This window comes from Charadrius vociferus, unplaced genomic scaffold (genome assembly GCF_000708025.1).
Source record: "Charadrius vociferus isolate BGI_N301 unplaced genomic scaffold, ASM70802v2 scaffold1028, whole genome shotgun sequence".
NCBI lineage: Eukaryota > Metazoa > Chordata > Aves > Charadriiformes > Charadriidae > Charadrius > Charadrius vociferus.
In genome coordinates, this window is record NW_009649564.1 from 327,583 (window position 1) to 348,664 (window position 21,082).

General features: G+C 35.8%; 1 protein-coding gene across 4 annotated transcripts in view; it reads left to right on the plus strand.

The window, feature by feature from the left end:
- The window catches only part of BANP (BTG3 associated nuclear protein), a 140,497-nt gene that overhangs the window by 14,572 nt on the left and 104,843 nt on the right, over positions 1 to 21,082 (plus strand). For 2 of the 4 annotated variants that reach the window (XM_009890039.1, XM_009890037.1), the window contains exons 4-5: positions 7,977 to 8,099; positions 8,840 to 9,015. In XM_009890039.1, the coding sequence (XP_009888341.1) occupies positions 7,977 to 8,099; positions 8,840 to 9,015 (299 nt within the window). The remainder of the gene's footprint in view (positions 1 to 7,976; positions 8,100 to 8,839; positions 9,016 to 21,082) is intronic. The other 2 variants (XM_009890041.1, XM_009890040.1) reach the window with 1 other exon arrangement.

Sequence of the window (21,082 nt, forward strand, 5' to 3'; positions counted from 1 at the left end):
TGTGTGTGTGTGGTGGCAAGTGTATGTAACTAGTAGAGTAATTACGTAAAGCAAGAAAAAGAAATGTAGGATGAAAATTATTTACGAACTGGCTCTGAGAGAGCTGTGTGTTTGAGTTCTGTTTGCAGAAACCTAGTGTTGTATTTATTTGCAGTTTGTTATCTGGTGACCATCGACGCTTCAGTTGCTGTAACCAGTGTCTTGAAAGCCAGTTTATAACACCACTTCCATCACCCCCAAGTATCTAGTGCCACATGAGTCAAGCTTATGCTGATATTAGAATTTGTAAGAAAATTTGGAAAATAAATCTAGAAGTAGCTAACTGTATAGAAAGGATCCTACCTGCATCGTTTGAATTTGAGTTTGCATCATAAAATATGCACACTTTGTAGTTTATAAAAAGTTAGAGTGCCTAGTCTCCTGTTTATAACATAGCTTAACTTAACAAATCGGTCTGAAATTTTTTTTTATTGCACATTCTGGCACTCTGGATCGGATGGGCAAGGTTCTGATTCCTTTAGGGGTTTTCTTTTTTACCCTTCTACCCAAATAACATTGCTAATATTTCTCTATTTTGTTGCATTTTGTGTTAGTATTGTGGGAGTTTTCTATAATCTACATGGGTGATAAATTTTTTTGTCTCTTTGATTTTTTCCCCTGTAGAAATAGAACAATTTATATTGGTATTGGGTATTTTGATCATAAAATCTATGTTAAATAAGTTGTTATTTGTTTCTGGCGCATTAGAAGTTGCAGGAAAAAATGGGCTTTTTGCTCTGTTTGGAATGTACGTAGTACAGGTGGTGTCATAGATTGGATGTGTGTTTACTAAGGAAAAGTAACATTTTGCTGAAGTATTAAGTGACAATAATCTCCTCTTTGTGAGTGTAATCTAATATTCTGCACTTCTGTAACCAACCTTGATTAAGTATTGATGTATAGTGTGTTACCTTTTGCCAGTCTTTCTACTTCTAACTGGACACGGAAAGTTATTGAAGAAGTTCTTATATTTAGTGAGTGTACTTTGCTTTGGTTTAGAGCTTCCTCAATTTTTTTTTGATCTTGTGCCAAATTCGTGAAGGTATTTAAGTGTAAAAACTATGTAGATAGCGAAAAGCATAGCCTGCCTAGTAATATGTAGAAGTCCCACTAAGCATGTCTGTGTTTTTAATCAACTAAAAGCTCTTACTCTTTCTTCTTTTTATACCTTTTTTTTTTTTCTTCTGCGTTGACTGTCAGTTCAGAGTCTTTACTTTTGTTTCATACAGTGTTTTCTAAACATATAGCAATTTTTTATTTGAGTACTAAGGCCGGAGTAGATCATTTCATTCATAGTAACTGTGTTCAAGATCAGTCAAACCCACATATTTTATTGTGGAAAACGACTGTTCCTACCTTATTAGATCAGCCTTTCTCATTTCATGTTTCATACAGTCCCCAGTAGGCTGCAGTACTACTGCTTATCTAGCAATAGTTCAGCAAATTAAGGCTCAAAGAGTAACAACTGTAAATTTCTTTATACTGTCTTAAAAAAAAAAGTCTTTGCTGTTGTATTTTAGAGTACTTAGATCTCTAGAGGCTTGTGTTAACCTGTAAATTACATGTCATGACCTGTTCTTTTCTTGTCCATAATCAAAAGTAGAGGACTAATAATGCCATTTGTTACAGTAATTTTCAGTCTTAGTTATGTTGCTTGTACATGGCCTGGGCATACTGGGATTTGCTGCTTTTGTGTATTTGCTTTGACCAAAAGGTTCTTTGGAGACTGTATTTCACTGTGCATTTAATTTTTATGGATTTTCAGTTGGGTTCAAAATAAGAGTGTTTGTGGGTTGTTTTTGTTTTTTTAAAAGGGTATGAAGTTGCTTGTGTACACATACAGGTGCTGTAAAATCCCTGAAGTAATAAGCTTGACTTTTTAAGTGGTAGGTTCTTTGAGTCACTTGTAGTGCTATCTGCCTGTTGGCTAGTTAGTAAACTAGTGGGAAATGGGTGTTGTCATTTATGAATGATTACACTTGGTTGTACAGGTGTGTTTAGCTTTTCTCAGAGCAGAATAATCCACAACAGATTTTACTGGCTTGTAAAACTGGTTGATAAAATTGGTCTTAAAGCCAGTAATTCATGTCTTTCTGATTGTCAGCCAATTCAGAGACGCTCTCTGTAGGTAAGGCTGAGTACAGTAAACTCTATCTAGATGTATTTTGTAACTTGGAAAAATTCTGCCTCTTACTTATTTGAGCTGAAAATTTGATGGTAAATGTTCTTAAACTGTTAACAGTATGTTTTAATAAATGGTGCATTTGCTTTATCTTTACTATAAATTGATTACAGCTTTTTCAGTTTTCAGATCCATGAATCTCTCTCCAGTGATGGCTGGTGGACTTTGGCTTGTCTTTTTACAGGACCTAATCATTAGTGCTATCTTTATAATGTCTGCTTTTATGTGATGTTCCAGATGCAAATAATCCAAAGATAATTTTTGATGACTGAACTCTTACTGAAAATGATAGATAACACTGCTGCTTTTCTGGCAAATGGCTATGACTAGGCAAATGCACAGTTTAGGGACATTAAAACTTTAACTGTTCAAGTGCCCATACGGCTCTCTATCTTATAGGAGGTGTCCCCCTGGTCTTTGTCTCAGTGGATGGTTTGGTTGTTGGCAAGTTTTCTCTCTCCTGGGAGATGAGGAGGTGCATTCATTTTTTTGGGCATAAATGCAATGTAATTTTGTGTATGCTTTGCTGGTTTGTGGTTTTGTTCATGTATACCATAGTTTAAATTCGTAAGTCAGTTTTCTCATTCCTATTTGGATAGGGAATCTTAACTGTATGTGCAGAAGGCAAAGGAAGCAGGCGGTCACCAAGAGGAAAGAGCATTTTAATATTATCTTCCTGAATAACAGAATATCCTCCTGAAGAGCGGCTGTTCTTATAGATGAACACAAGTGTTAGTGAAAGATAAAAAAGAGAGAGAGAAAAAAAAAAAGTAAGGAAAACGCCACACGTCTAAAATGGTGTTTTTCTATACCATTTGAAAAACATAGAGATTTCCTTCTTGGTAGGGCTAATTGTAATATTCCTCCAGAGCCCCCACACATGCATGAGCTATGCATTTAAGTCTTCATGTTCATCCCCACCAGTGAACACTAGAGGTGAAGGTCTCTTCCCCAGACTTGCTTTCCTTAAGACTGTGTTTGGCTGGAGACCTTTAGTCTAAGCAGTCCGCCAGCAGCAACTCCAACTCCTGCCTTGCTGATCTCTTCTCTTTCTGCGTCTCCTTGTAATATGTATGATAGAGGAAGAAGGGAACGATATCCTCAGGAGCCCTGCCTTCCCGATAAGCAGCACACACTGTGTGGGCGTTGTAGTGACCACAAAGTATTAGATAGACAGGAAACTACAGTTCGTGTGGATGTGGCTAGCTGAATGTCTCTAAGCTGAGCTCTGTCTCTGAGCTCTTCTTTACTTACTTGCAGATGTTCACATGTGCAAAGGAGGCTCAGAAATGGTCTAAACAGAGGACTCTCTTCTTTCTTTAACTGGTTGAACACTGCTATAAATATTCCATTAACTGGTCTGTATTAGTGTGTCTAGGAAAACAAGGAGAATAACTTCTCGTCTGAAAATTTCAGTCCCAGTTTTTCCACAAGTAGTGCTTATCCATTTGGAGAAATGCTTTTGATCTTGTACCTTGTGGAAGATAGAAATGTCAGTTAGTTCCTTTTGCTTTATTTTTCTCTTTTTCTAAATGAAAACTTCGTCTGGGCAGAGGAGGAGATGATGGTCCTGCTATTGCCAAAAGTACTTCTATGTCATTGGCTGCATTCTGTGTGATTGACAGTTTATTGGCAATAAAAACCCAACAGTTAAGACTAATGATCATATCTATGACTCACACGTTTTCCATACTGAAAATTACCTTTGGCACCAATTTTCTTATGCAAAATATAGAATGTCCTTTTATATCTAAAAAAACCACAGAGGCTAAATATGCATGCTTGAAAATCATTATCTGATATGTTTATTTTTGTAGAAATGCTTTCACTTGTAATTTAACAGATTATTTGTTAAACTGCATTTAAAAAAAACTTCCCCAAATATAGTAATATCTGTAGGTTGCATGCATTTTACATTTTTTACTAAGTTGAGTCCAAGAACAGGCAAATTGCAGAACCAGCCTCTCCAAGTTCTAATGCTTATGGGGAAAGGAATATGTGAACACAAATGGAAAGTACTGAAGCCTGTGCAACAACACTGGGTTTCTGAAGCGCTCCCCCTCACCCCTCTTAATATTTTCTTTCCATCTTCTCTATGAGTATAGTACTGGCAGCACTCACAGAGGGAATTGCTCCATTTGGAATCTGAGTGAATATCAGAAGCTTTCCTCGTCCTTCTTTGTGATTTTGGTTTTCTGTATTTTAGTACATAAGTAACGATTAAAGTTGATTGATCTTCATTATGAGATGTACAGACTGAAAAAAGAAATCAGAATAATCTAGTATGAGAATGTACTAGGCTGTAATAAGTTTTAATGATTTCCTGATTTAATGATTTGACTTTACATAGAATTCTTTGTTTAACTTTGTATATATTCAGCAGATTTCTTATTGTTGCCTCTTTAAAGTAAATAAATCTGAAAACAGAATAGAACGTCTCCCAGGAAAGTTAATGGGAAGCACATTCCCTTATCTGCAGGGAATCTTGTGAATATCTGTTGTTCCTGGGTACAGTTTGGAGTCTAAGACAATCCTGTGAAACTCTCCCTTTTCTAGCATAATGGCATCTTCTTGTATTGGTCCCAATTGTTATTTTCTTTTTCTTCCAGATAAGTAACTGCTCAAGTTTCACAGATCTAAAAAATTTCTTCTTCAGGATGCCTCCTTGTCAGAACTTGTTGGCAAATTTTGTAGCCATTCTTGTTCCGTGTAGAACGTAGACCAGAATCGTAGTTTCTTGGTTAACATTTATGACATTTTGAATGGAAAGTTTACCTCATCTTCCTCATGCAGACTGCTTTTGAAAGCATCATTCTTCAAGAGTTAAGCATTAAACGTAAGAAATTCCTTCTGCTTTGACACTGAAAAAGAATTGAGTTTTACTGGAGTCTGTGTTAGCAGGTGCAGAACACAGAAATAATCTCTTATCCAACACTAATGGTTCCTGGTAATAGACAAGAAACTTCATTCATTTATTTTCAAACTAGATTTAGAGTATCTACTCCGGCAGGTTAATCACAGAGGAAGGATCGTTGGTGGTTGTAGACTTGTGCTGTGGTGAACATTTCCCAATGCTTATTTTAGCTGTTCTCTAACACTGTGCTTTCTGTGCGACTGTTTTCTCTCCAAATTGCTTTATATAGATTCTTTGAGTTGTTACAACTTGATAACAGTTGATTTCCAAATGTGAAACAATTAATAGACAATTTGGTGGTGGTTGTGGCTTGTTACAGAGGTTTTCCTTGTGTATCTGGTGTCTGTTTTTGCCTTTGTGCTGTATAGCCAGGAAAATATGTGTCAGTAAAATGGTATGTTTAGTTAGTGGCTCCTCCCAAAACAACTGTGAAGGTGGATTTTTCCTGTCAATCATCCACTCTACTTACTGGGTAAAGTTAATTCTTAGAAAGGAGCCAGTGTTTTCATGGGCGTTTGTTTAGGGATAAATTTGGGAAAAAAAAAAAAAAGTTTATGCATTGAAGTAAGCAAGCTTGAACATACATTGATGCATTGAAGAGGGGATAAATCTGTACTGGTGGGTTGTATGGAAGTATTTCCTTATTCTAAATTTTCTTAAATTAGCCCAATGCCATCAGGCTCACTCTCTAGATTGTCTTCCTTAAAAATGAATATTCTGGGGGGAAAAAAAAGGGGGCAACCCTCCCCAACATCTTCCTTATTTTATGTCAAGTTTTAGTGCTAAGACTCTTTTTCAAATAGAAACTTATTAGGAGCAAAATCCTGAGGACTTTATAAATGTAATTTTATTGAATTTATCTCTACAGCTGAAATTAATTATTCAGAGTGTTCATTAAAAATAAGCTTTAGTAAGTGACATTTTAAACAGGCATTCAGAAGTGATTGCAAGAAAGATGGTGATAAAGAACAATGTCTAAAATGAACTGTAAAATTCTCAAACATTTTAAACTGGCCTGTAAAAACTTCAAAAAATGTAGCTATTTGGACAATTTGGGAAATGCAATGAGAACACTTATTGCTGCTAGACTGGGGGAACTGCTAGCAGTGCCACAGAAGTTCCTGCCAGAGTATTTTACCAAGTATTTGGTGTATTTTTTTAAAATGTGCAGTGCTGGCATTGAGAAAATAGACAGAAGTTGCCATTTTTTTAAAATAAGAAATGTCCAATTTTTTTCCCTTTTGGTAATGGAGAAAATTTTTAAAAGGTGACTGTGAAAGCATCATAAACCCTTATACTCCAGATAGCAACTAAAAAAAACAACAGACCCCCCCATTTATTGCTTAACGCAATTTGAATTTCATATACACATGGAAAGCTATAGTACACTCTGTACTTGATTAGACAAACATCTTCCAGAGCTTCTCAAGGTTTGCAGTCCAACACATCATTGGCAGTCCATGAGGAATCCCATTTGTTGCTAGCAACAGATGCAATTACTGTAAGAGGGAGGCAGGGCATTAGGCCCTGGGGCTTTTTATATCCAAAAAAACTGTGGTCAACCATTTTAGCTGTGCCAAAGTTGAGATCCATTTATTGCTGACTGTTACGACAGTTTCTTATCTTTTCTTTAGGTCTTAACGATGGATATTGTAGCACATAAAGTGTTATGTAGCCATGTGAATATTGAAGTAAGCAGGCACTCTATTACAGCTGAAATAAACAGAGAGTTGCTGTCATCAGATTTGTTTAATTTGTGTTTCAGCAATTAGCCAAGGAATACAGTTAGGAAAAATAAATGACCGTCAGTCACGTTTGAGATGCTGGACCAGTAAAAACAATTGCGGACTATTTACTGTGGGAAGCAAAGAGAAAGAAGCAAGCCTTCTCTGTCACAAAACCACAAATGTTCTTCTAAGTTGTCTCCTTAAGTTTACCATGAGCACAGTGGAAACAGTCTTAAATATCAAAACCATGCCTTAGAAGATTGACTAATGGTGTGGTAATTATCTCTGAAACCAAATTAGATTATAAGCTGCATGCTGGAGACAATTATTTACTTCATAATTACTTTTGTATTTTAGTGTAGACTTAGTATGTTTTTCTATGCAACACTTCTCTAGTTATTTCCTTCTACATTGTCATCATAAGTGATAGAGAAGGCTTTCTGGTTTCTCACACACGAAATGCTTTTGTGTTGTTTGTTTTAGATTATTTTTTTTTGTATGTGAAATGCAAACAAGAAATAATTTAGTCTTGTCATTATTTAAAGTTACAGCTGTCTCTTTTCTGCTCTGATGCCCCTAGTATCACTCTCGTCTCCCCATCCTCCACAAGCCCCCAGGCCTGGAGGACAATATATGCATTTTAACTAAGCTCACCATCTGATTTTGCAATAAATACTTCTACATTTTTTTTCCTAGGAATTACCTATGAAAAATGGTGCATTACCATGTAAGTTGTCTGTAGCATCTCTGAAAACGCTCACTCAGACTTTTCAAAACAAGGATTTGGTGGCTCTTTGAAGCTGTGATTTACAGACTTCCTTCTGTGTATCTTGAGTTGATGAATTCTTTATCACTTTGCCAGGGGTCATGGACTTTTATAGAATTCCATTGAAGCCATCCGTCCTCTGAAAAAAAAATTGAGTACTTGAGATGGTACAGATGTCAAATTGAATGGATTACCAGCTTTTGCATGTGATACATAACCACGATGCTGGGAGAACGAGCAAGGCTTAGAGTTTTTATGTAGATTATTTAAACTATAAGACTGTTAATGTATTATTTATAAGATTTCCTTCTTTACATTCTGTTTTCCTCTCTGATTTTTGTCTTGCAGCGTTGTCCCTCAGACCACAGTAATACTGAACAATGACCGGCAGAATTCAATTGTAGCCAAGATGGTTGGGCAGGAAGAGCCATTGAGCAGAGCAGCGGATTCTCTGGAAAATATCCTTAGCAAGTTAGTAGCAGTTCCTTCGTTTCTTCCTTTGACAGACCAGTATCAGTCTCTTCAGTAATTTGAAGTGCAAAATGAGGAACGTTCTAGGTAATAGTGGAGGGAAAATCATTGAACCGGTACTTGAGTATTTTATCAGGCTGACAGTGCTGCCTAAGGAAACCTCATATCAGCAGTGAAGGCACAGAGCAATGTTTCGCTCTTGTTGGGGAGAGAACATCTTGGAGAATCTGGGATTAGATAATTCAGTGTTAGTTGAAATCTGGCAGTTGAAAGAAAGAGTGCCCATAGCTACATGTTTTTTACATGGATGTATGATCATTTGGGAGCACGCCAAGACCCTGTATTTAACCAGCTGAAGAAAGAGCGTGCAGTAGCCCAGTAAGGCTTGTTAAAATTCATACTATCTAAGGCAAATGTTAAATTACGTCAAACTGGAGATGAAAATATTCTTAAGTAATATGTTTTTATAAATTATTTAAATATTTTTTTTTGCTTTATGCACTGGGCCTAGACTTTTCCATTGATGCAAATTTAGAAAGTGTGCATCTAAAATTTTTTATTTCTTCTGCCATTTTCCTTCTATTCTATTTTGCTGGATAGCTCTTAGTTATAAACAGGAGTAGGCTTGCTTTTATAATACATCTAATTTTGTCAATTAGTGTTTTTAATCCCCTTATAATGATGCTATTTGTGATCAAGGATTGTGTTTTCCCAAAGTTACGTACTTTTCTTTTCCATAGTGCTGTTCCTGGACGTAGGCAGAATACCATAGTGGTGAAAGTTCCAGGACATGACGACAGTCACAATGAAGATGGAGAGAGTGGTTCTGAGGCCAGTGACTCAGTTTCCAACAGCGGACAACTAGGAAGCCAAAGTATTGGGAACAATGTCACGCTTATTACGCTGAACTCGGAAGGTATGCTGATCTAACTATAAGGCAACTTGCGCAAAGTACGTGTGGTGGTGGAATGAACTAAGATTCAGCTGGAAGCTTCAGAGAGCGTATCATGGGTCCAACCCTGAATGGTTACACAATCTAGCAAGCATTAGATAGGAGTGAATGAATCTGAACGAATTGTTTGGTTGTTTGGGTTTTTTGTGTTGGTTTTTTTGTTGTTGTTTGTTTCATTTTTACTAGTTTTACAGGCAGAACAGCTAATTAAAATTACTTGTAAAATTTAAAAAGTATGCCCCACTATAGCAGTGTAGCTTTATATTGTAAACCCTTTAAATTAACACATGCAACCTGCAGGATTTCTTATCACCAAGTTGAAATATAACAATATTTCAGGAAAATAAGTGACTTCTGGGAAATAAAATCTACTAGTCCATCTCCTTCTGTAATGAATAAATAGTTATTTTAGCAACTGTAAGCTATTTTTATAAGGAAATTCATATTAAAAACAGACTGTTAACCTGATAGTGTGTAGTGTCAGATTTTTCTGAAAATTCTTTAGGTGTTGGACAAAGCAATCAAATGTAGTGAAATCTGAGAATTTTAGATTAGCCTTATAAAGATGTTCTATTTTATGTGGTTGAAAATATTGAAATGAATGTTAGTTGATGCATTTTAATCACCAACAAGATGATATAAGGGACTCTGAGGTTTAGGTGAAAATAATATATGATAAATTATGTTTTATGATTAGTTTGAAAGTATCAGTGGTTTTTTTTTTATACAGATCTAATTTGAATCCTATACTTCAATGTAATAATTTTCCTAGTTACTTTTAAAAACATATTTGTTGAACATTTACTTAAGTGTTATTCTAGATGGGGTAGTTCATATTTACGTTCATGTACCACAGAAGAATAAACTACTTCAGGAAATGGTCATGGCAGAATGCACTTAAGAGGTGACCTTTGTACTTAAGAGGTAAATGTGTTGTCTTTTTGATCTTTAACATTGAAACAAAGGACTCTAATTTAGGAGTGATTCGGTTTCTTCTGCATGATCTCCAGCCACTGGTAAAAACATGTTGGGTGTGAACAGTTTAGGATACAATTAGTGATAAGGATTGATTCAAGATAGCCTGAAACTATAATATAAATACCTGAGTATTTAAGAGTGCATCTGATAATTTCAGAACTGACCAACAGAACTAAACTTTGATACTTAGAAAACTTCAGAAGTCAGTCTACTGAAAGTCTCATGCACCAAATACTGTTTCTGAAAATGTTGTTCTAAGGCATTTGAACCTAAGATTCTTCGACTTCTATGGATACTCACACAACATATGGATATTACAAAGAGCTTTTAGGTTCTGTCACACTGTATGTTGTGACACAGAGTAGCTTCCAAAAAGTATTTAATGATGGGTTAATAGAGAACTAAAGAAAACTGAGGCTGTCTGAGGAGTTCCTCTGAAAAAAAATGATCAGGTTGCATATAGTGCCGATATTTTGATGTGAAAATACATATAACGTACTCTTTATAGAGTCTGTTATATTTCATACAACTCTGTGTCAGCTATGTCAGGAATAAAGTTTCTAACATTAAGAGGGTATTTGTTGTAGAATGCCCTTTTTGACTTGGTTGTTTGGCACAGATTTGCACAGACAAATGTGATGGTGGCCTTTTATGCCATTGTTGTATATGTAAATTTTGAAGAAACAGCTAATCCGTTAATGTCTTCAGATCTGATTTTCTTCAGACCTTTAGAACGCTCATCCATTAAAAATCTCTCTGAGATTGATGAATGCTTTGAGAATCAGATTACTAATCCCAGACACCTACCTCTTCTTGCCCTCACGAAGATGAGAGGACCACTTGCACAGAAGGAATGCTAAGCGAACTAGCCTGCAGTATGTCACAGAAATTAAATTATTAATAAAGCAAGTGATGAAGAATAATAGGTCTGTTGTGCAGACTCATTTTCTTCAGCAGTAAAGGGCAAAAGTTATAGCACCCATCAGCTTTCTTTCATTGTGTATGAAAGAATTCTGAGTGACTTCGAGTTGCTCAAAGGAATCTCAATTGATTGTAAAATAAGAGGGGCTGAGAATGGAGTACTTCAGCCTTTACGGACTGAGACTAAACAACAGGTTTTCAGTATGACTCCTATCTGTCCTCCTGTGTCCAGAAAGCAAAACTAAACTGTGTTTATAGTTGGGCTTTGGCTAACTTCAGATATGGCATTGACTTATGGATATTTTCAATTAAAAGTTTTATATAAAGGCATTGTTTGCTGTCTGCTGGCTATTTTCAAAGAGCATCTAATCACATATAGTAGTTTAAAAAATTAATGTTAATTGCCTTTCTATTCCTGAAAAATAATTATATAGAAACACGGAGCCAGTTCCAATAATGGTGTAGAATGAGGGTTGTTTCCCCCCTGCCCCCAGCTGAACACTGTGACTTTATTTGATCTTCAGTTGTATATTACTCCTTTTGCACGTGCAGTAAGGCATGTTCTCTCTTTTCTTTAAGCAACAGTTACTTGATTCTTTCTTTTGCTTTTCAGAAAAATGAAAATTCTCATCCATTTTACAGATGCAGTTAACGGTCTGCAAAGTGTTGATTTTAAGATGTAGTGTTTATTAACTGAAAGCACCTGGAGATACTGAATCTTTGACTTTTGTGAAATTTTGTGAATTTTTTCCAAATTTCACTTTGAAATAAGTGGTGTTTTTTTGCATGGGGATGATAGGAGAAATATCAACACCTGCTGTATTCATTGAAGCAGTTCTAAAAGTGGTGTTCATGAAGTAATCTTGCACAATTGAAGATAAAACCCAGCAAGAATAGAATTGTTCAGTATTGAATTACCAGTGTAAAATCAAATTAAAAACAGGGTAGAAAGCTTACTAGTTAAGTGACTTACTGTTTTTGTTAATGCCATGTTTTTGGCATAGAAAATATCAAATGTATCCTTATTCAGTCGACTAAAAACCAGTGTTTTTTCATTTAACTTGCAATTTTACCCCATAGACATTAATAACTGTCAAAAGTGATCAGTTTGTTGTTTTGAATGCATATGTTGGAGCATGTCTTCTTTACTCTAACTTTGTTGCAGCCCAAGTGGATCATCTGGGGAAATTAGAGAAGAGCAGTTGGTATGGATGTATAAACAGTATAAAAGTTTATAATCATATGTAAAATTACTTTTCTACAAATTGGAGGATAATTTAATACTAAGATCAAAGCTTAAAACTCTGTTTTACCACACTTCTCTTTTAAGAAGGTATCTTCCTCTAGAAACACAGTTTGAAAGAATTGAATGCCACTGGTGCTCTCAGAGTTTAAATGGGGAAGGGACATCACCTTAAAACTGATTAACTTTGAATCTTCAGTTTCTGGAGATCTGGATTGGAGCCTTCATTTAAATCCCAAGCGAACAATATAAATGTTTGTTTTTTTTTTACTGTACTAAGGAAACAAGTTACTGAATGAAGAAGCCCAGGTGTGACCCACTACTGAACTCACATTTGAGTAGAAGTGAAAAACCAAGGAGGTCTTAAAACAGCAAACATACAACCTACCAAATAACACTCCGTCCAAGCTGCTCTATTCTCGTAATTTAAACTGTTCAAGCAATGCTAAAATCTTAATTGTAAGCACTGTCTGTAAGGTCTAATTGACTTAATCATTGTCCATCTCTTTTCTCTTTATTTTTCTGATTTAGGAAAAAATGCCCTACTTGTGTTTTTAACACAGTACATTAATGATGTTTAAAAAGGTCCTCACTTTAACCAAGAGTCACTGTTTCAAACCAGAGATCTTTTTGTTGTGTCATTATCTTAGTTATAATCTTAGCTAGGAAGTTCTGATTTGGAAGAGGTTTTTGGAGAGCTCCTCTGGCAGTTGTGAAACTGTCCTTACCCACAGTGCACTTAAATAAAAAAATTCCCAAGTCTGGTTTCTTTCTTTTCTCTTTCTCTCTCTGTCTTTTGAAACATTCAAAGCTATATAGGTAAGTCACATATTGTGGCAGAAATGCAGTTAAGCAGTTTACATCAGGAAGTACACCTTTGTCTTTTCCTATAAAAGTTTTCTCTGTGAAGTTTTTAGAAGTCTTTTGTGTCGTAGTTATTCTCTGAGTATGTGAACACGCCTGTTTTAGCAGAAACGTTTTCTGGAGGAAAGAAACCACCAAACATGAGTTATAGCATGACCTGTCAAACTTATAAACAAACCATTTTGCTGTGTGAGTATCTAAGAATTTGGATAGAAGCTGGTTTTCTGAAAGGTTTTGGTAGACAAAACCAATGTAAATATAATGAAAATTAATGGTTTTGCTGTGTTCTCCTGAGGCACTGTATACTTTCTATTTAATCTGGAGGAAACCTGTGTTTAAAAAAATAGGGAACTTTTTTCTTGTTTGTTGTCCTCTTCCCCCCCTCCGCCCCCTTTTTTTTTCACCCAGCATGGATTACATCTTTCTTGTTTAATGGAATAAACCCCAAACATTTATCACTGAGAAGTGTTTAAAGTAAATGTCAACAATTGATAGATGCATTTTTCTCTTTTAAGAGTCCAGTTAATTTTGACATGAATGTGTTCTTACTGTAAGTTTTGGAGTACAGCATATTCTCAGCTCAAACTATGTTGTGCTTTTCTTAAAAACTTGAACTTTCTAATTAGGCTTAAAAACGAGCAATTGATTAATGAAGAACATTTTTAAAACATCATCATTTGGGCTTGATGTCTATGTACATGTTAATTTTGTAATGAACTGTTATAAGAACCTTGTTTGTCCATTTCTGTTTGAGGATTTAGTTGCTATGTGTGTTAAGTGGTTTATAATGCAGTGACTTTTATCCATGCGTTCAGCCGTGATTAGAATGGAGTTGATATTTCTCTTAGGTGTATTGAAGATGTGCAGAATTGTGTGACTTCAATGTCATGGGCACCCTCCAACTTTGTACAGTTCACTGTATTATGCAAAGCAAAGCACAGGAAGAGATTTCATTGATTTCACTGATAGATTTTGGAGTAGGAGAGCCATTAAGTTTTATATACTAAACATTCTGATTTTTATTTTTATTTTTTTTAAAAAAAAGTTGTGTGGCAGTTCGTTGTATGCTAAATTAAGTGATGGCACTATTCTGTTTTCCTCTTCAGTTTTTGGATATTGTACTTCTTACACTTCCAGGGTGGTAATAGAAGGACACATTTAGACTGTTACTTTGAGGAGATTTTTCTGTGCTTTCCAGAATTCTTGTACATTTATAAAGGTCTGTAGACTCTGAATTGGATTTCAGCAACCTAAAATGCTACACCTGATATTTAGCATCCTTCTTGCATAGAACTTAATTTGCAAATAGATTCTTTAGGCCTTTAAATCTCTGAAGATAGTGGTACTGGTTGATTATATGGTAAGTAAGGCCTCACATATAGTCTCTGTTCACGACAGCTTTCATCCTAACATTGTTGCGTTCTTTTGGATTTTGCCTTCAAGTGCAAAAAATAATACTGTGAAGAACACTAGATCCACACTAGTTTTAAATTACAGAAGTTTTAAACCTATGATATTAAGTACCTATATTGTTTTCTGACTTGAATGAATTCTCTCGTACTGGTATGTGGCTGTAATCCTGTCGGGGATGGGTTTCAATTGACTAAGCTATAACCTGGCAACCGTATCCACTTTCATGCTCACCGCAAATCTGTTAAAAAATATCTGACATTCTCAAATATATTTGTCTAAACTTTTTAACTGAAGAGTTTTAGCATTAGACGAAGAAAGGCAAGTTGCAGTAACTAAAAACAAATAAGTTTTGGTAAAAATGGTGAGTAGATTTTTCAAACAACCGATGCTTAGAAGGAAACTTTTATGTTCTTAATAGATAACATCTGAGATGAAAATAACAGTCTTTTGTCCAGACTCCAGTTACCTCCCGTGTTATTTACTGTAAGGCCTCCTCTCTGGCCTTATATTCAGAAAGCTCTTACAAATACGATTTTCCAAACTTGCCATTTTAACCCCATCATCTTCTCCTTCCATCCCTTTCCCTTCTCTATGGCTCCCTCATTACGAAGGAGGGACCTTGTCCTTTGCCATCTCCCAGTTACTGTTTAGAGTTGCTCCAACTTCCTCAGCCATAGATGACAGGTTTCCTTGCTTGTAATGTTTTCACAGAGACTTTTATGCTTTCTTCTACTTCCTTGGGAGGAGATCCTCATAAGTATATATAGATCACTGTCTCCTGTCATATTCTTGGATTGTAAAATTGCTGGGTAAGGGACGTTGTATTTGTCCTGTACTTACGTAGTACCCTCCACAACACTTGATTCTGATTGAAGAGTGTTACACTCTTGCATTTATAGGAAACAATCAAAAAGTGTGGCTGTTACCTGTGATTTCTCATTTGTTGGGTAAACTACTTGAAATTCACGTATAAAAGATAACACTTAGTTCATGAAGAACTCTTTCTGGCAAGTCTTGAGCTTGTGCTAAGTAGCAGTTTCAGAATTTTATACGAAGTACTATTTTACACCAAGAAACGTTTGCAAATAGCAGAAAGCAAAGAATAGATAATATCCAAATATGTTTACTATTTTTTTTTTGATGAATTGGTTTTGCTGTGATCAGGCAGTTTTGTGTTTTCTCTGAAGATGTTGAATTTTACTTTGAAAAATTTTACAAGAACATGTTCTTCAAAATTTCACATTAGAATATTGGTAAAAACAATATTTTCTTTTTTTTTAATGCAGCTTATGTACAGAAAAAATACTAACAAGCAGCTGCTTCAATTCAGCTCAAGAAAGCTCAAATTTTGAATACTTTGAATACTTAAAGAATAAGCTATCTAAAGGCACTGTGATTATACTTGCACACTTCTCTAGGAGATATGAGAGTATTATTTTGCTTAATAGTAGATATTGCTTTCAAGATACAAGGGGCTTCAAGATGTAAGGAATATTATAATAATACTGTTCTTACACACATTCAGTATATGGTGGTAACATTTAAGATATTTAATCTGTGACTTACTGTACAAACAAGAGGAGCATCTGTTCCTAAAACATGAATGCACATTATGTTATCCTTTTAAATCTTTCATAATAGAGTTACTGTCCCGTCTTTAATGTGGAAGGACAAAAAAGCAGGACCTCTCATCTTTGTGGTATAAGAATGTCCTGTTCAGCATTACTATGCTGCTTTAAAAGCAGATATTTTTTAAAATGTCTGTGCTAAAGCCAAGACTTTGAAATTACTAAGAAAGAAACACACTGTCCTTAGTATCTCCCAAGTACGTGAAGTACTCTTGAACAGAGATCCATGAAAGCTGTTTTTAAGTGATACACATAAAATGGCAAGATCCATTGATTTAGAATTTGGTTCAGAGAACTTTACACTGGCATATGATGTTTGGCACCATATATGATAGTTTTATATCCGATCTGCTTTCCTTGCATTCCTTTTACTGCATTTAATACAGAATTAGAAATGTAAACGTGTATTTTTTGAGAAGATAAGGGAAAGCTGGTCTACATAGTGTGTTAATCAAAGGATGAATAATATTTTTCCAAATGAAATCGTTTAGTCACATATTTTCGCTTCAATTTTGCATCTGAAACAGTCATTTAACAATAGTAGTATTAAATAGCGCTCAGAATTTGCTTTCCAAATGTGAATCCAAGCAGCTATTTGCACGTGGCCCAGGCTTATCTGTCCACAGTATTTTCCAGTTCAGTGTAAGATCAAATCTCGCAAGTTATATGATCATTTGCAGCACTTTGCTTTTCCTGCCAAGCTCCTTATGACCAGATACAGACAGCGAGAATGAACTTTTAAATATCAAACTTCTTGTACCTTAAAACAATATTATTTGTAGCTGACATGAAGACACTGATGAGACTTCAGGAGCTTCAGCGACTTCCTAAAAACGAAGAAAACTATAGAAATTGAATTGCTATAGTTTCTTTTGATTATTGGGATCAAACAAGAGAACAATGGTTTCTTCCAGGTATCTGTCACAGTGATGTGTGGAATTAAGTCCAGTTCACTGTGTAAAGTTAAATATAACAAAGATGCAATAAACAAGAAAGTGGGCAAAATCTAAATTGGAAACCTGATTTTCTGACATGAGACACATTTTCTAAGGGTTTAAAAAGCCCTCTTAAGTCCATGGATTTTAATTTTCTCAATTTTATCTGTATTCTTTTTTTGCTGATTGTTTTAAATTACAGATGATTGCATAGCCCTCATTTTCTACTTCTGTTGAATAAATTTCCTGGTCTTCCATGAGTCATAAAGTAAGTGAATCTCCTCTTTCTCTCATGGATTTAACCATGTACTAAAACTGAGGCCTTATTTTTAGCAAACTAGTGGTCTCAGTGATGTTATGCTGAGACATCTAGATACACCATAGTATTTGCTGAGATAAGTATGCTTCGGTACTACGTGCCCATATATGTTCTTTTGTGCTGTGTGTTGTCTATCCGACAGCTGAAGAAACCACGAGAGCAGGAGAGTGCAGGATTATTTTCAGAATATCTCATAGTGTGTACCAGTCCTGTAACCACAGAGACTTAGAAGTTAACTGGAACCTGTGTTTCTGCTAGGCAAATCCTGTGTGCTGTACAGAAGATTATAGTTGGAGCATGAGACTCTTCTGGCTATCTTTCCTTTATATTTACATGGAAATTAAGCCTTTTTTCCCCATGAGAATAGTCAGGCGTAAAACTCCAGTTCTATGTCCAGGGTTTCTGATGTTCGTGGATGTGTGTGCTGTACGCTTCCTTTTGCCAGAACTCCCAGTGTCTTAACTGCTTTGTGTGGTGGGAGGAGGTTTCGGTGAACATAACTTTAAAGGTAGTTCTTTAACCTTTCTTGTAGCAGAAGCTTTAAATCACATTGCTAGATTTGTAGGTTAACATATAGCCTGATTGTTGCTCTGTTCCTTATATTTAATGATTGCTAGTTAATAAAGTGAGTATTCTCTGTCAGTTAATCACTACCCCTGTGAACTCTTGCAGGGGCGGAGGACTCAGGCTGATAGAAGTTTATTTAAAAATATAATGTTGAATCTTCTACACGTCAAACAAAATACTATTTAATTTCTCTAGAAATGGGGGTTTATTTTTTGTAGGTTAGGATTTGGGGTTTTTTGTTGTGTGTGGTGGTTGTGTTTTGTTTTGGGGTTTTTTGTTTGTTTGGTTTTTTTTTAAGGTTAGTTCATCTTTCAGCCTTCCTACTGCAGCTACCATTTGTTTTCCTTTGCTGCAGTTGCCAGTTTTGCACCCAGCCAGCCTTGTTCATAAAATAAACACAACTACTCGGAATAATGGAAAGTGTCAATTCAAGTGTTCATGTGGGCGGGTGTTTCCTTTTGTTTTTCCCTGTTTTAAAGGAGTGATTGACAGCACGTAGCAAGAGAGCAGAGCCTAACTTTGCTTCTAGTCTTACTGCTAATGCTCACGTGTTGAACTAGGGGATTGTATCCCAGTGGAAAGACGTGAGTAACAGTTAAGTGTCTGTCATCTCCCTGGGCGGGAAAACGCATACACATGTCAAGAGCGAGTCTGAAAGCCACAGCAACTCTTGTCTGGTTTTTGTTCTCTTGACATAGGTTTTCTTGATACTAACCTTAAAGCTAGCTTGCCCTGTTTCCATAGAAATGCGTGTTTGCGCAGCAGCCCCGGCCGCCTCTCCTCTTCTTGCACGTCCCTGCCGAAACAGAGGAACGGTCAGCTGTGTTGTAAGATAAAAGAAATGGACTTAATACAGTAAAAAAGATTTGAAAACAGCATTGGAAAGTGTACTAGTTCTGGATTCAGTAGAATGGAGATAAAGGCAAATTTTCTGATCTTAAAAAAACATTGAAGAGGAGCTAGAAATTAGTCTGTCTGTCATTGAAATAAGCTTCTGAGTACAGAGAGGAAATCAGATTAAAATGTCAGGACTTTTAACACTGGAAGTAGAAAAGATCAAGAGCCCTTTCTCTGATGATATGTTTGGCTTAAACAACAAACGCAGGGAAGAACCTTTCCACATAGCTCTCAAAATGCAGCAAGGCCATCAGGAAAATTAACAAAGGAAAAATACTTCAGGGCAAAACAAAAAAGGTGTGTGATTAACTGAGTTGCAGGAGAGCGTGTGCATTTATGCTTCGTTATTTTTAAGAAAAGTGTGTTCTTTGACTATATTCCACCTCCCCAACCCTTCATATTATTTGTGTTTTGGTAGCCTTTAAGGAATGAAAGCAGCTGTGTATGGTTGCACAGTGCCTGGTGGAGTCCTGACTCAGTATCTGGCTATTACAATGGATGCACTACATAACCTGACTCATCTAGATTCTATCTAGATATTACATATAATCCCTGATAATACACATAAAGAACCGTTTCAGTAAGCATGAAAGGATGTTTGAGTGCTAGGAGCTCCAAATGATGCAGCTTTATTCAATAGTATTTATGTACTTAATTGTTCAGAGAGAACTTCCATCAAACTCCCAGTCTTTTTTCTCTTTCCTTATTCAGTCTGTCTTCTCCCATACCACATCACTTGTTCAGAGGAGTTCTGCCTCCCTCATAACTGGCACTGTACTTCCACTTTTCATCATTTTTTTGTGTGCCAAGCTCATCATATTTGCTTTATGCAAAGTGCCAGATGTGTTGGCAGGCTGGTAGGAATTATATTTATATACGATAAGGAATAGTTTAGCTTTTGTGCCCTGAAGTAGCGGCAGTGAGACAGTAGTCATGTTTAACTTTAGTCATGCGAGTTCCGCTTAATGCAAAATGATTATAAAGCAAATTCCCTTTCTGCTGAAGCTTTTAAAGCAGGAGGAAAACGCAAGAGGTAATTTAATGTGGGGCATGTCTTCATAGGTCAGAATAACAAGATAGTGTCTTTTTTCCAGGCTGTTAGCAATAAAGGAACAGTTGCATGTGGTAAAAACAGTATGTTCTAGACTCCCTGCCAGTAATAAAAAAAAAAAAAAAAAAAAGATTACTTTGTAAACTGAAAAAAAATCTTTGGTTCATTTAAGTTGATAGTATTTGTTAAACAAGACTGCAGGTGAAAATTGTTCCATTAAGTAGAAATAACTTTAGTAGTAATTCTGTGAACTAGCAGGGCAGTAAGATTTTGATAGGATATAGAATCATTTACTCAAGCTTCCTAGAATTTCTTTGAAAAACTTACATATCTATCCAGAGATGGTTTTGCTTTGCCAGCTCTGCCCAAATTTGTATAAAACAGTCAATTTATCTTCAGGAACAGACTGTTGTTTTCCCTGATAATGTTAACCAGACTTGTGGTGAGGCCAGACACAGTGGCATTCAAAACAAGTTGTAATTAATCTGAACCACCTTATTTTTCAGATGGCACCTTGTCCTGTAAGCAGAAAACAACTAGTGTGCCATGTTACATAGTTCAGAATAAAAAGTAAGGTTCAAATAAAATATATATATAAAAGAATTGTGAGTTTATAGAAATATATTCAGAACAGAGCATTAAGTTCTGATTTCAACAGAAAAAAAGTTTGAGGGACTAGCTGCTACATAAATCAGCAGTAAATATTTTTCCTTACAAATTATTATAGTTGATAATCTGATGTTTATAATGATATATCAGTATTGCATAATCTAATGTTTGCTTCATACTGTCATTATTCATTGCAGTAAACTTGCATCTGACATGTGGTATGACTCAACCCAAAGGTCATGTTGGAAAAGTGTTTTTTAGTGTCTGAGTTGCTTTTATGTTGTATTTTATTGCGTGCTTTTGGCTTGAAGTGTAGTAAAACACAGGCTGCTTAACCTATGCCAGTACTTGGAAATAAAGATGCTGCTTGCTCAGGGGGTCCTGTTCAATGTGAAAAGGATGTGCTGGTCTGTCTGAACTCTGTAACCCTGCTGTGTGACCAGAAGGGGTATGGAAAACAGGAATTTGTTACTTTGTATATACCATGAAAATCTACTTTAAAGGAATTTAATGAAAGATAAATCATGTAACTGAGTAACTTGGTTCACGTTTTTACCATTCTGAAGGTGTGTGAAACAACGAGATACGATACAGCTCTAGTATGGA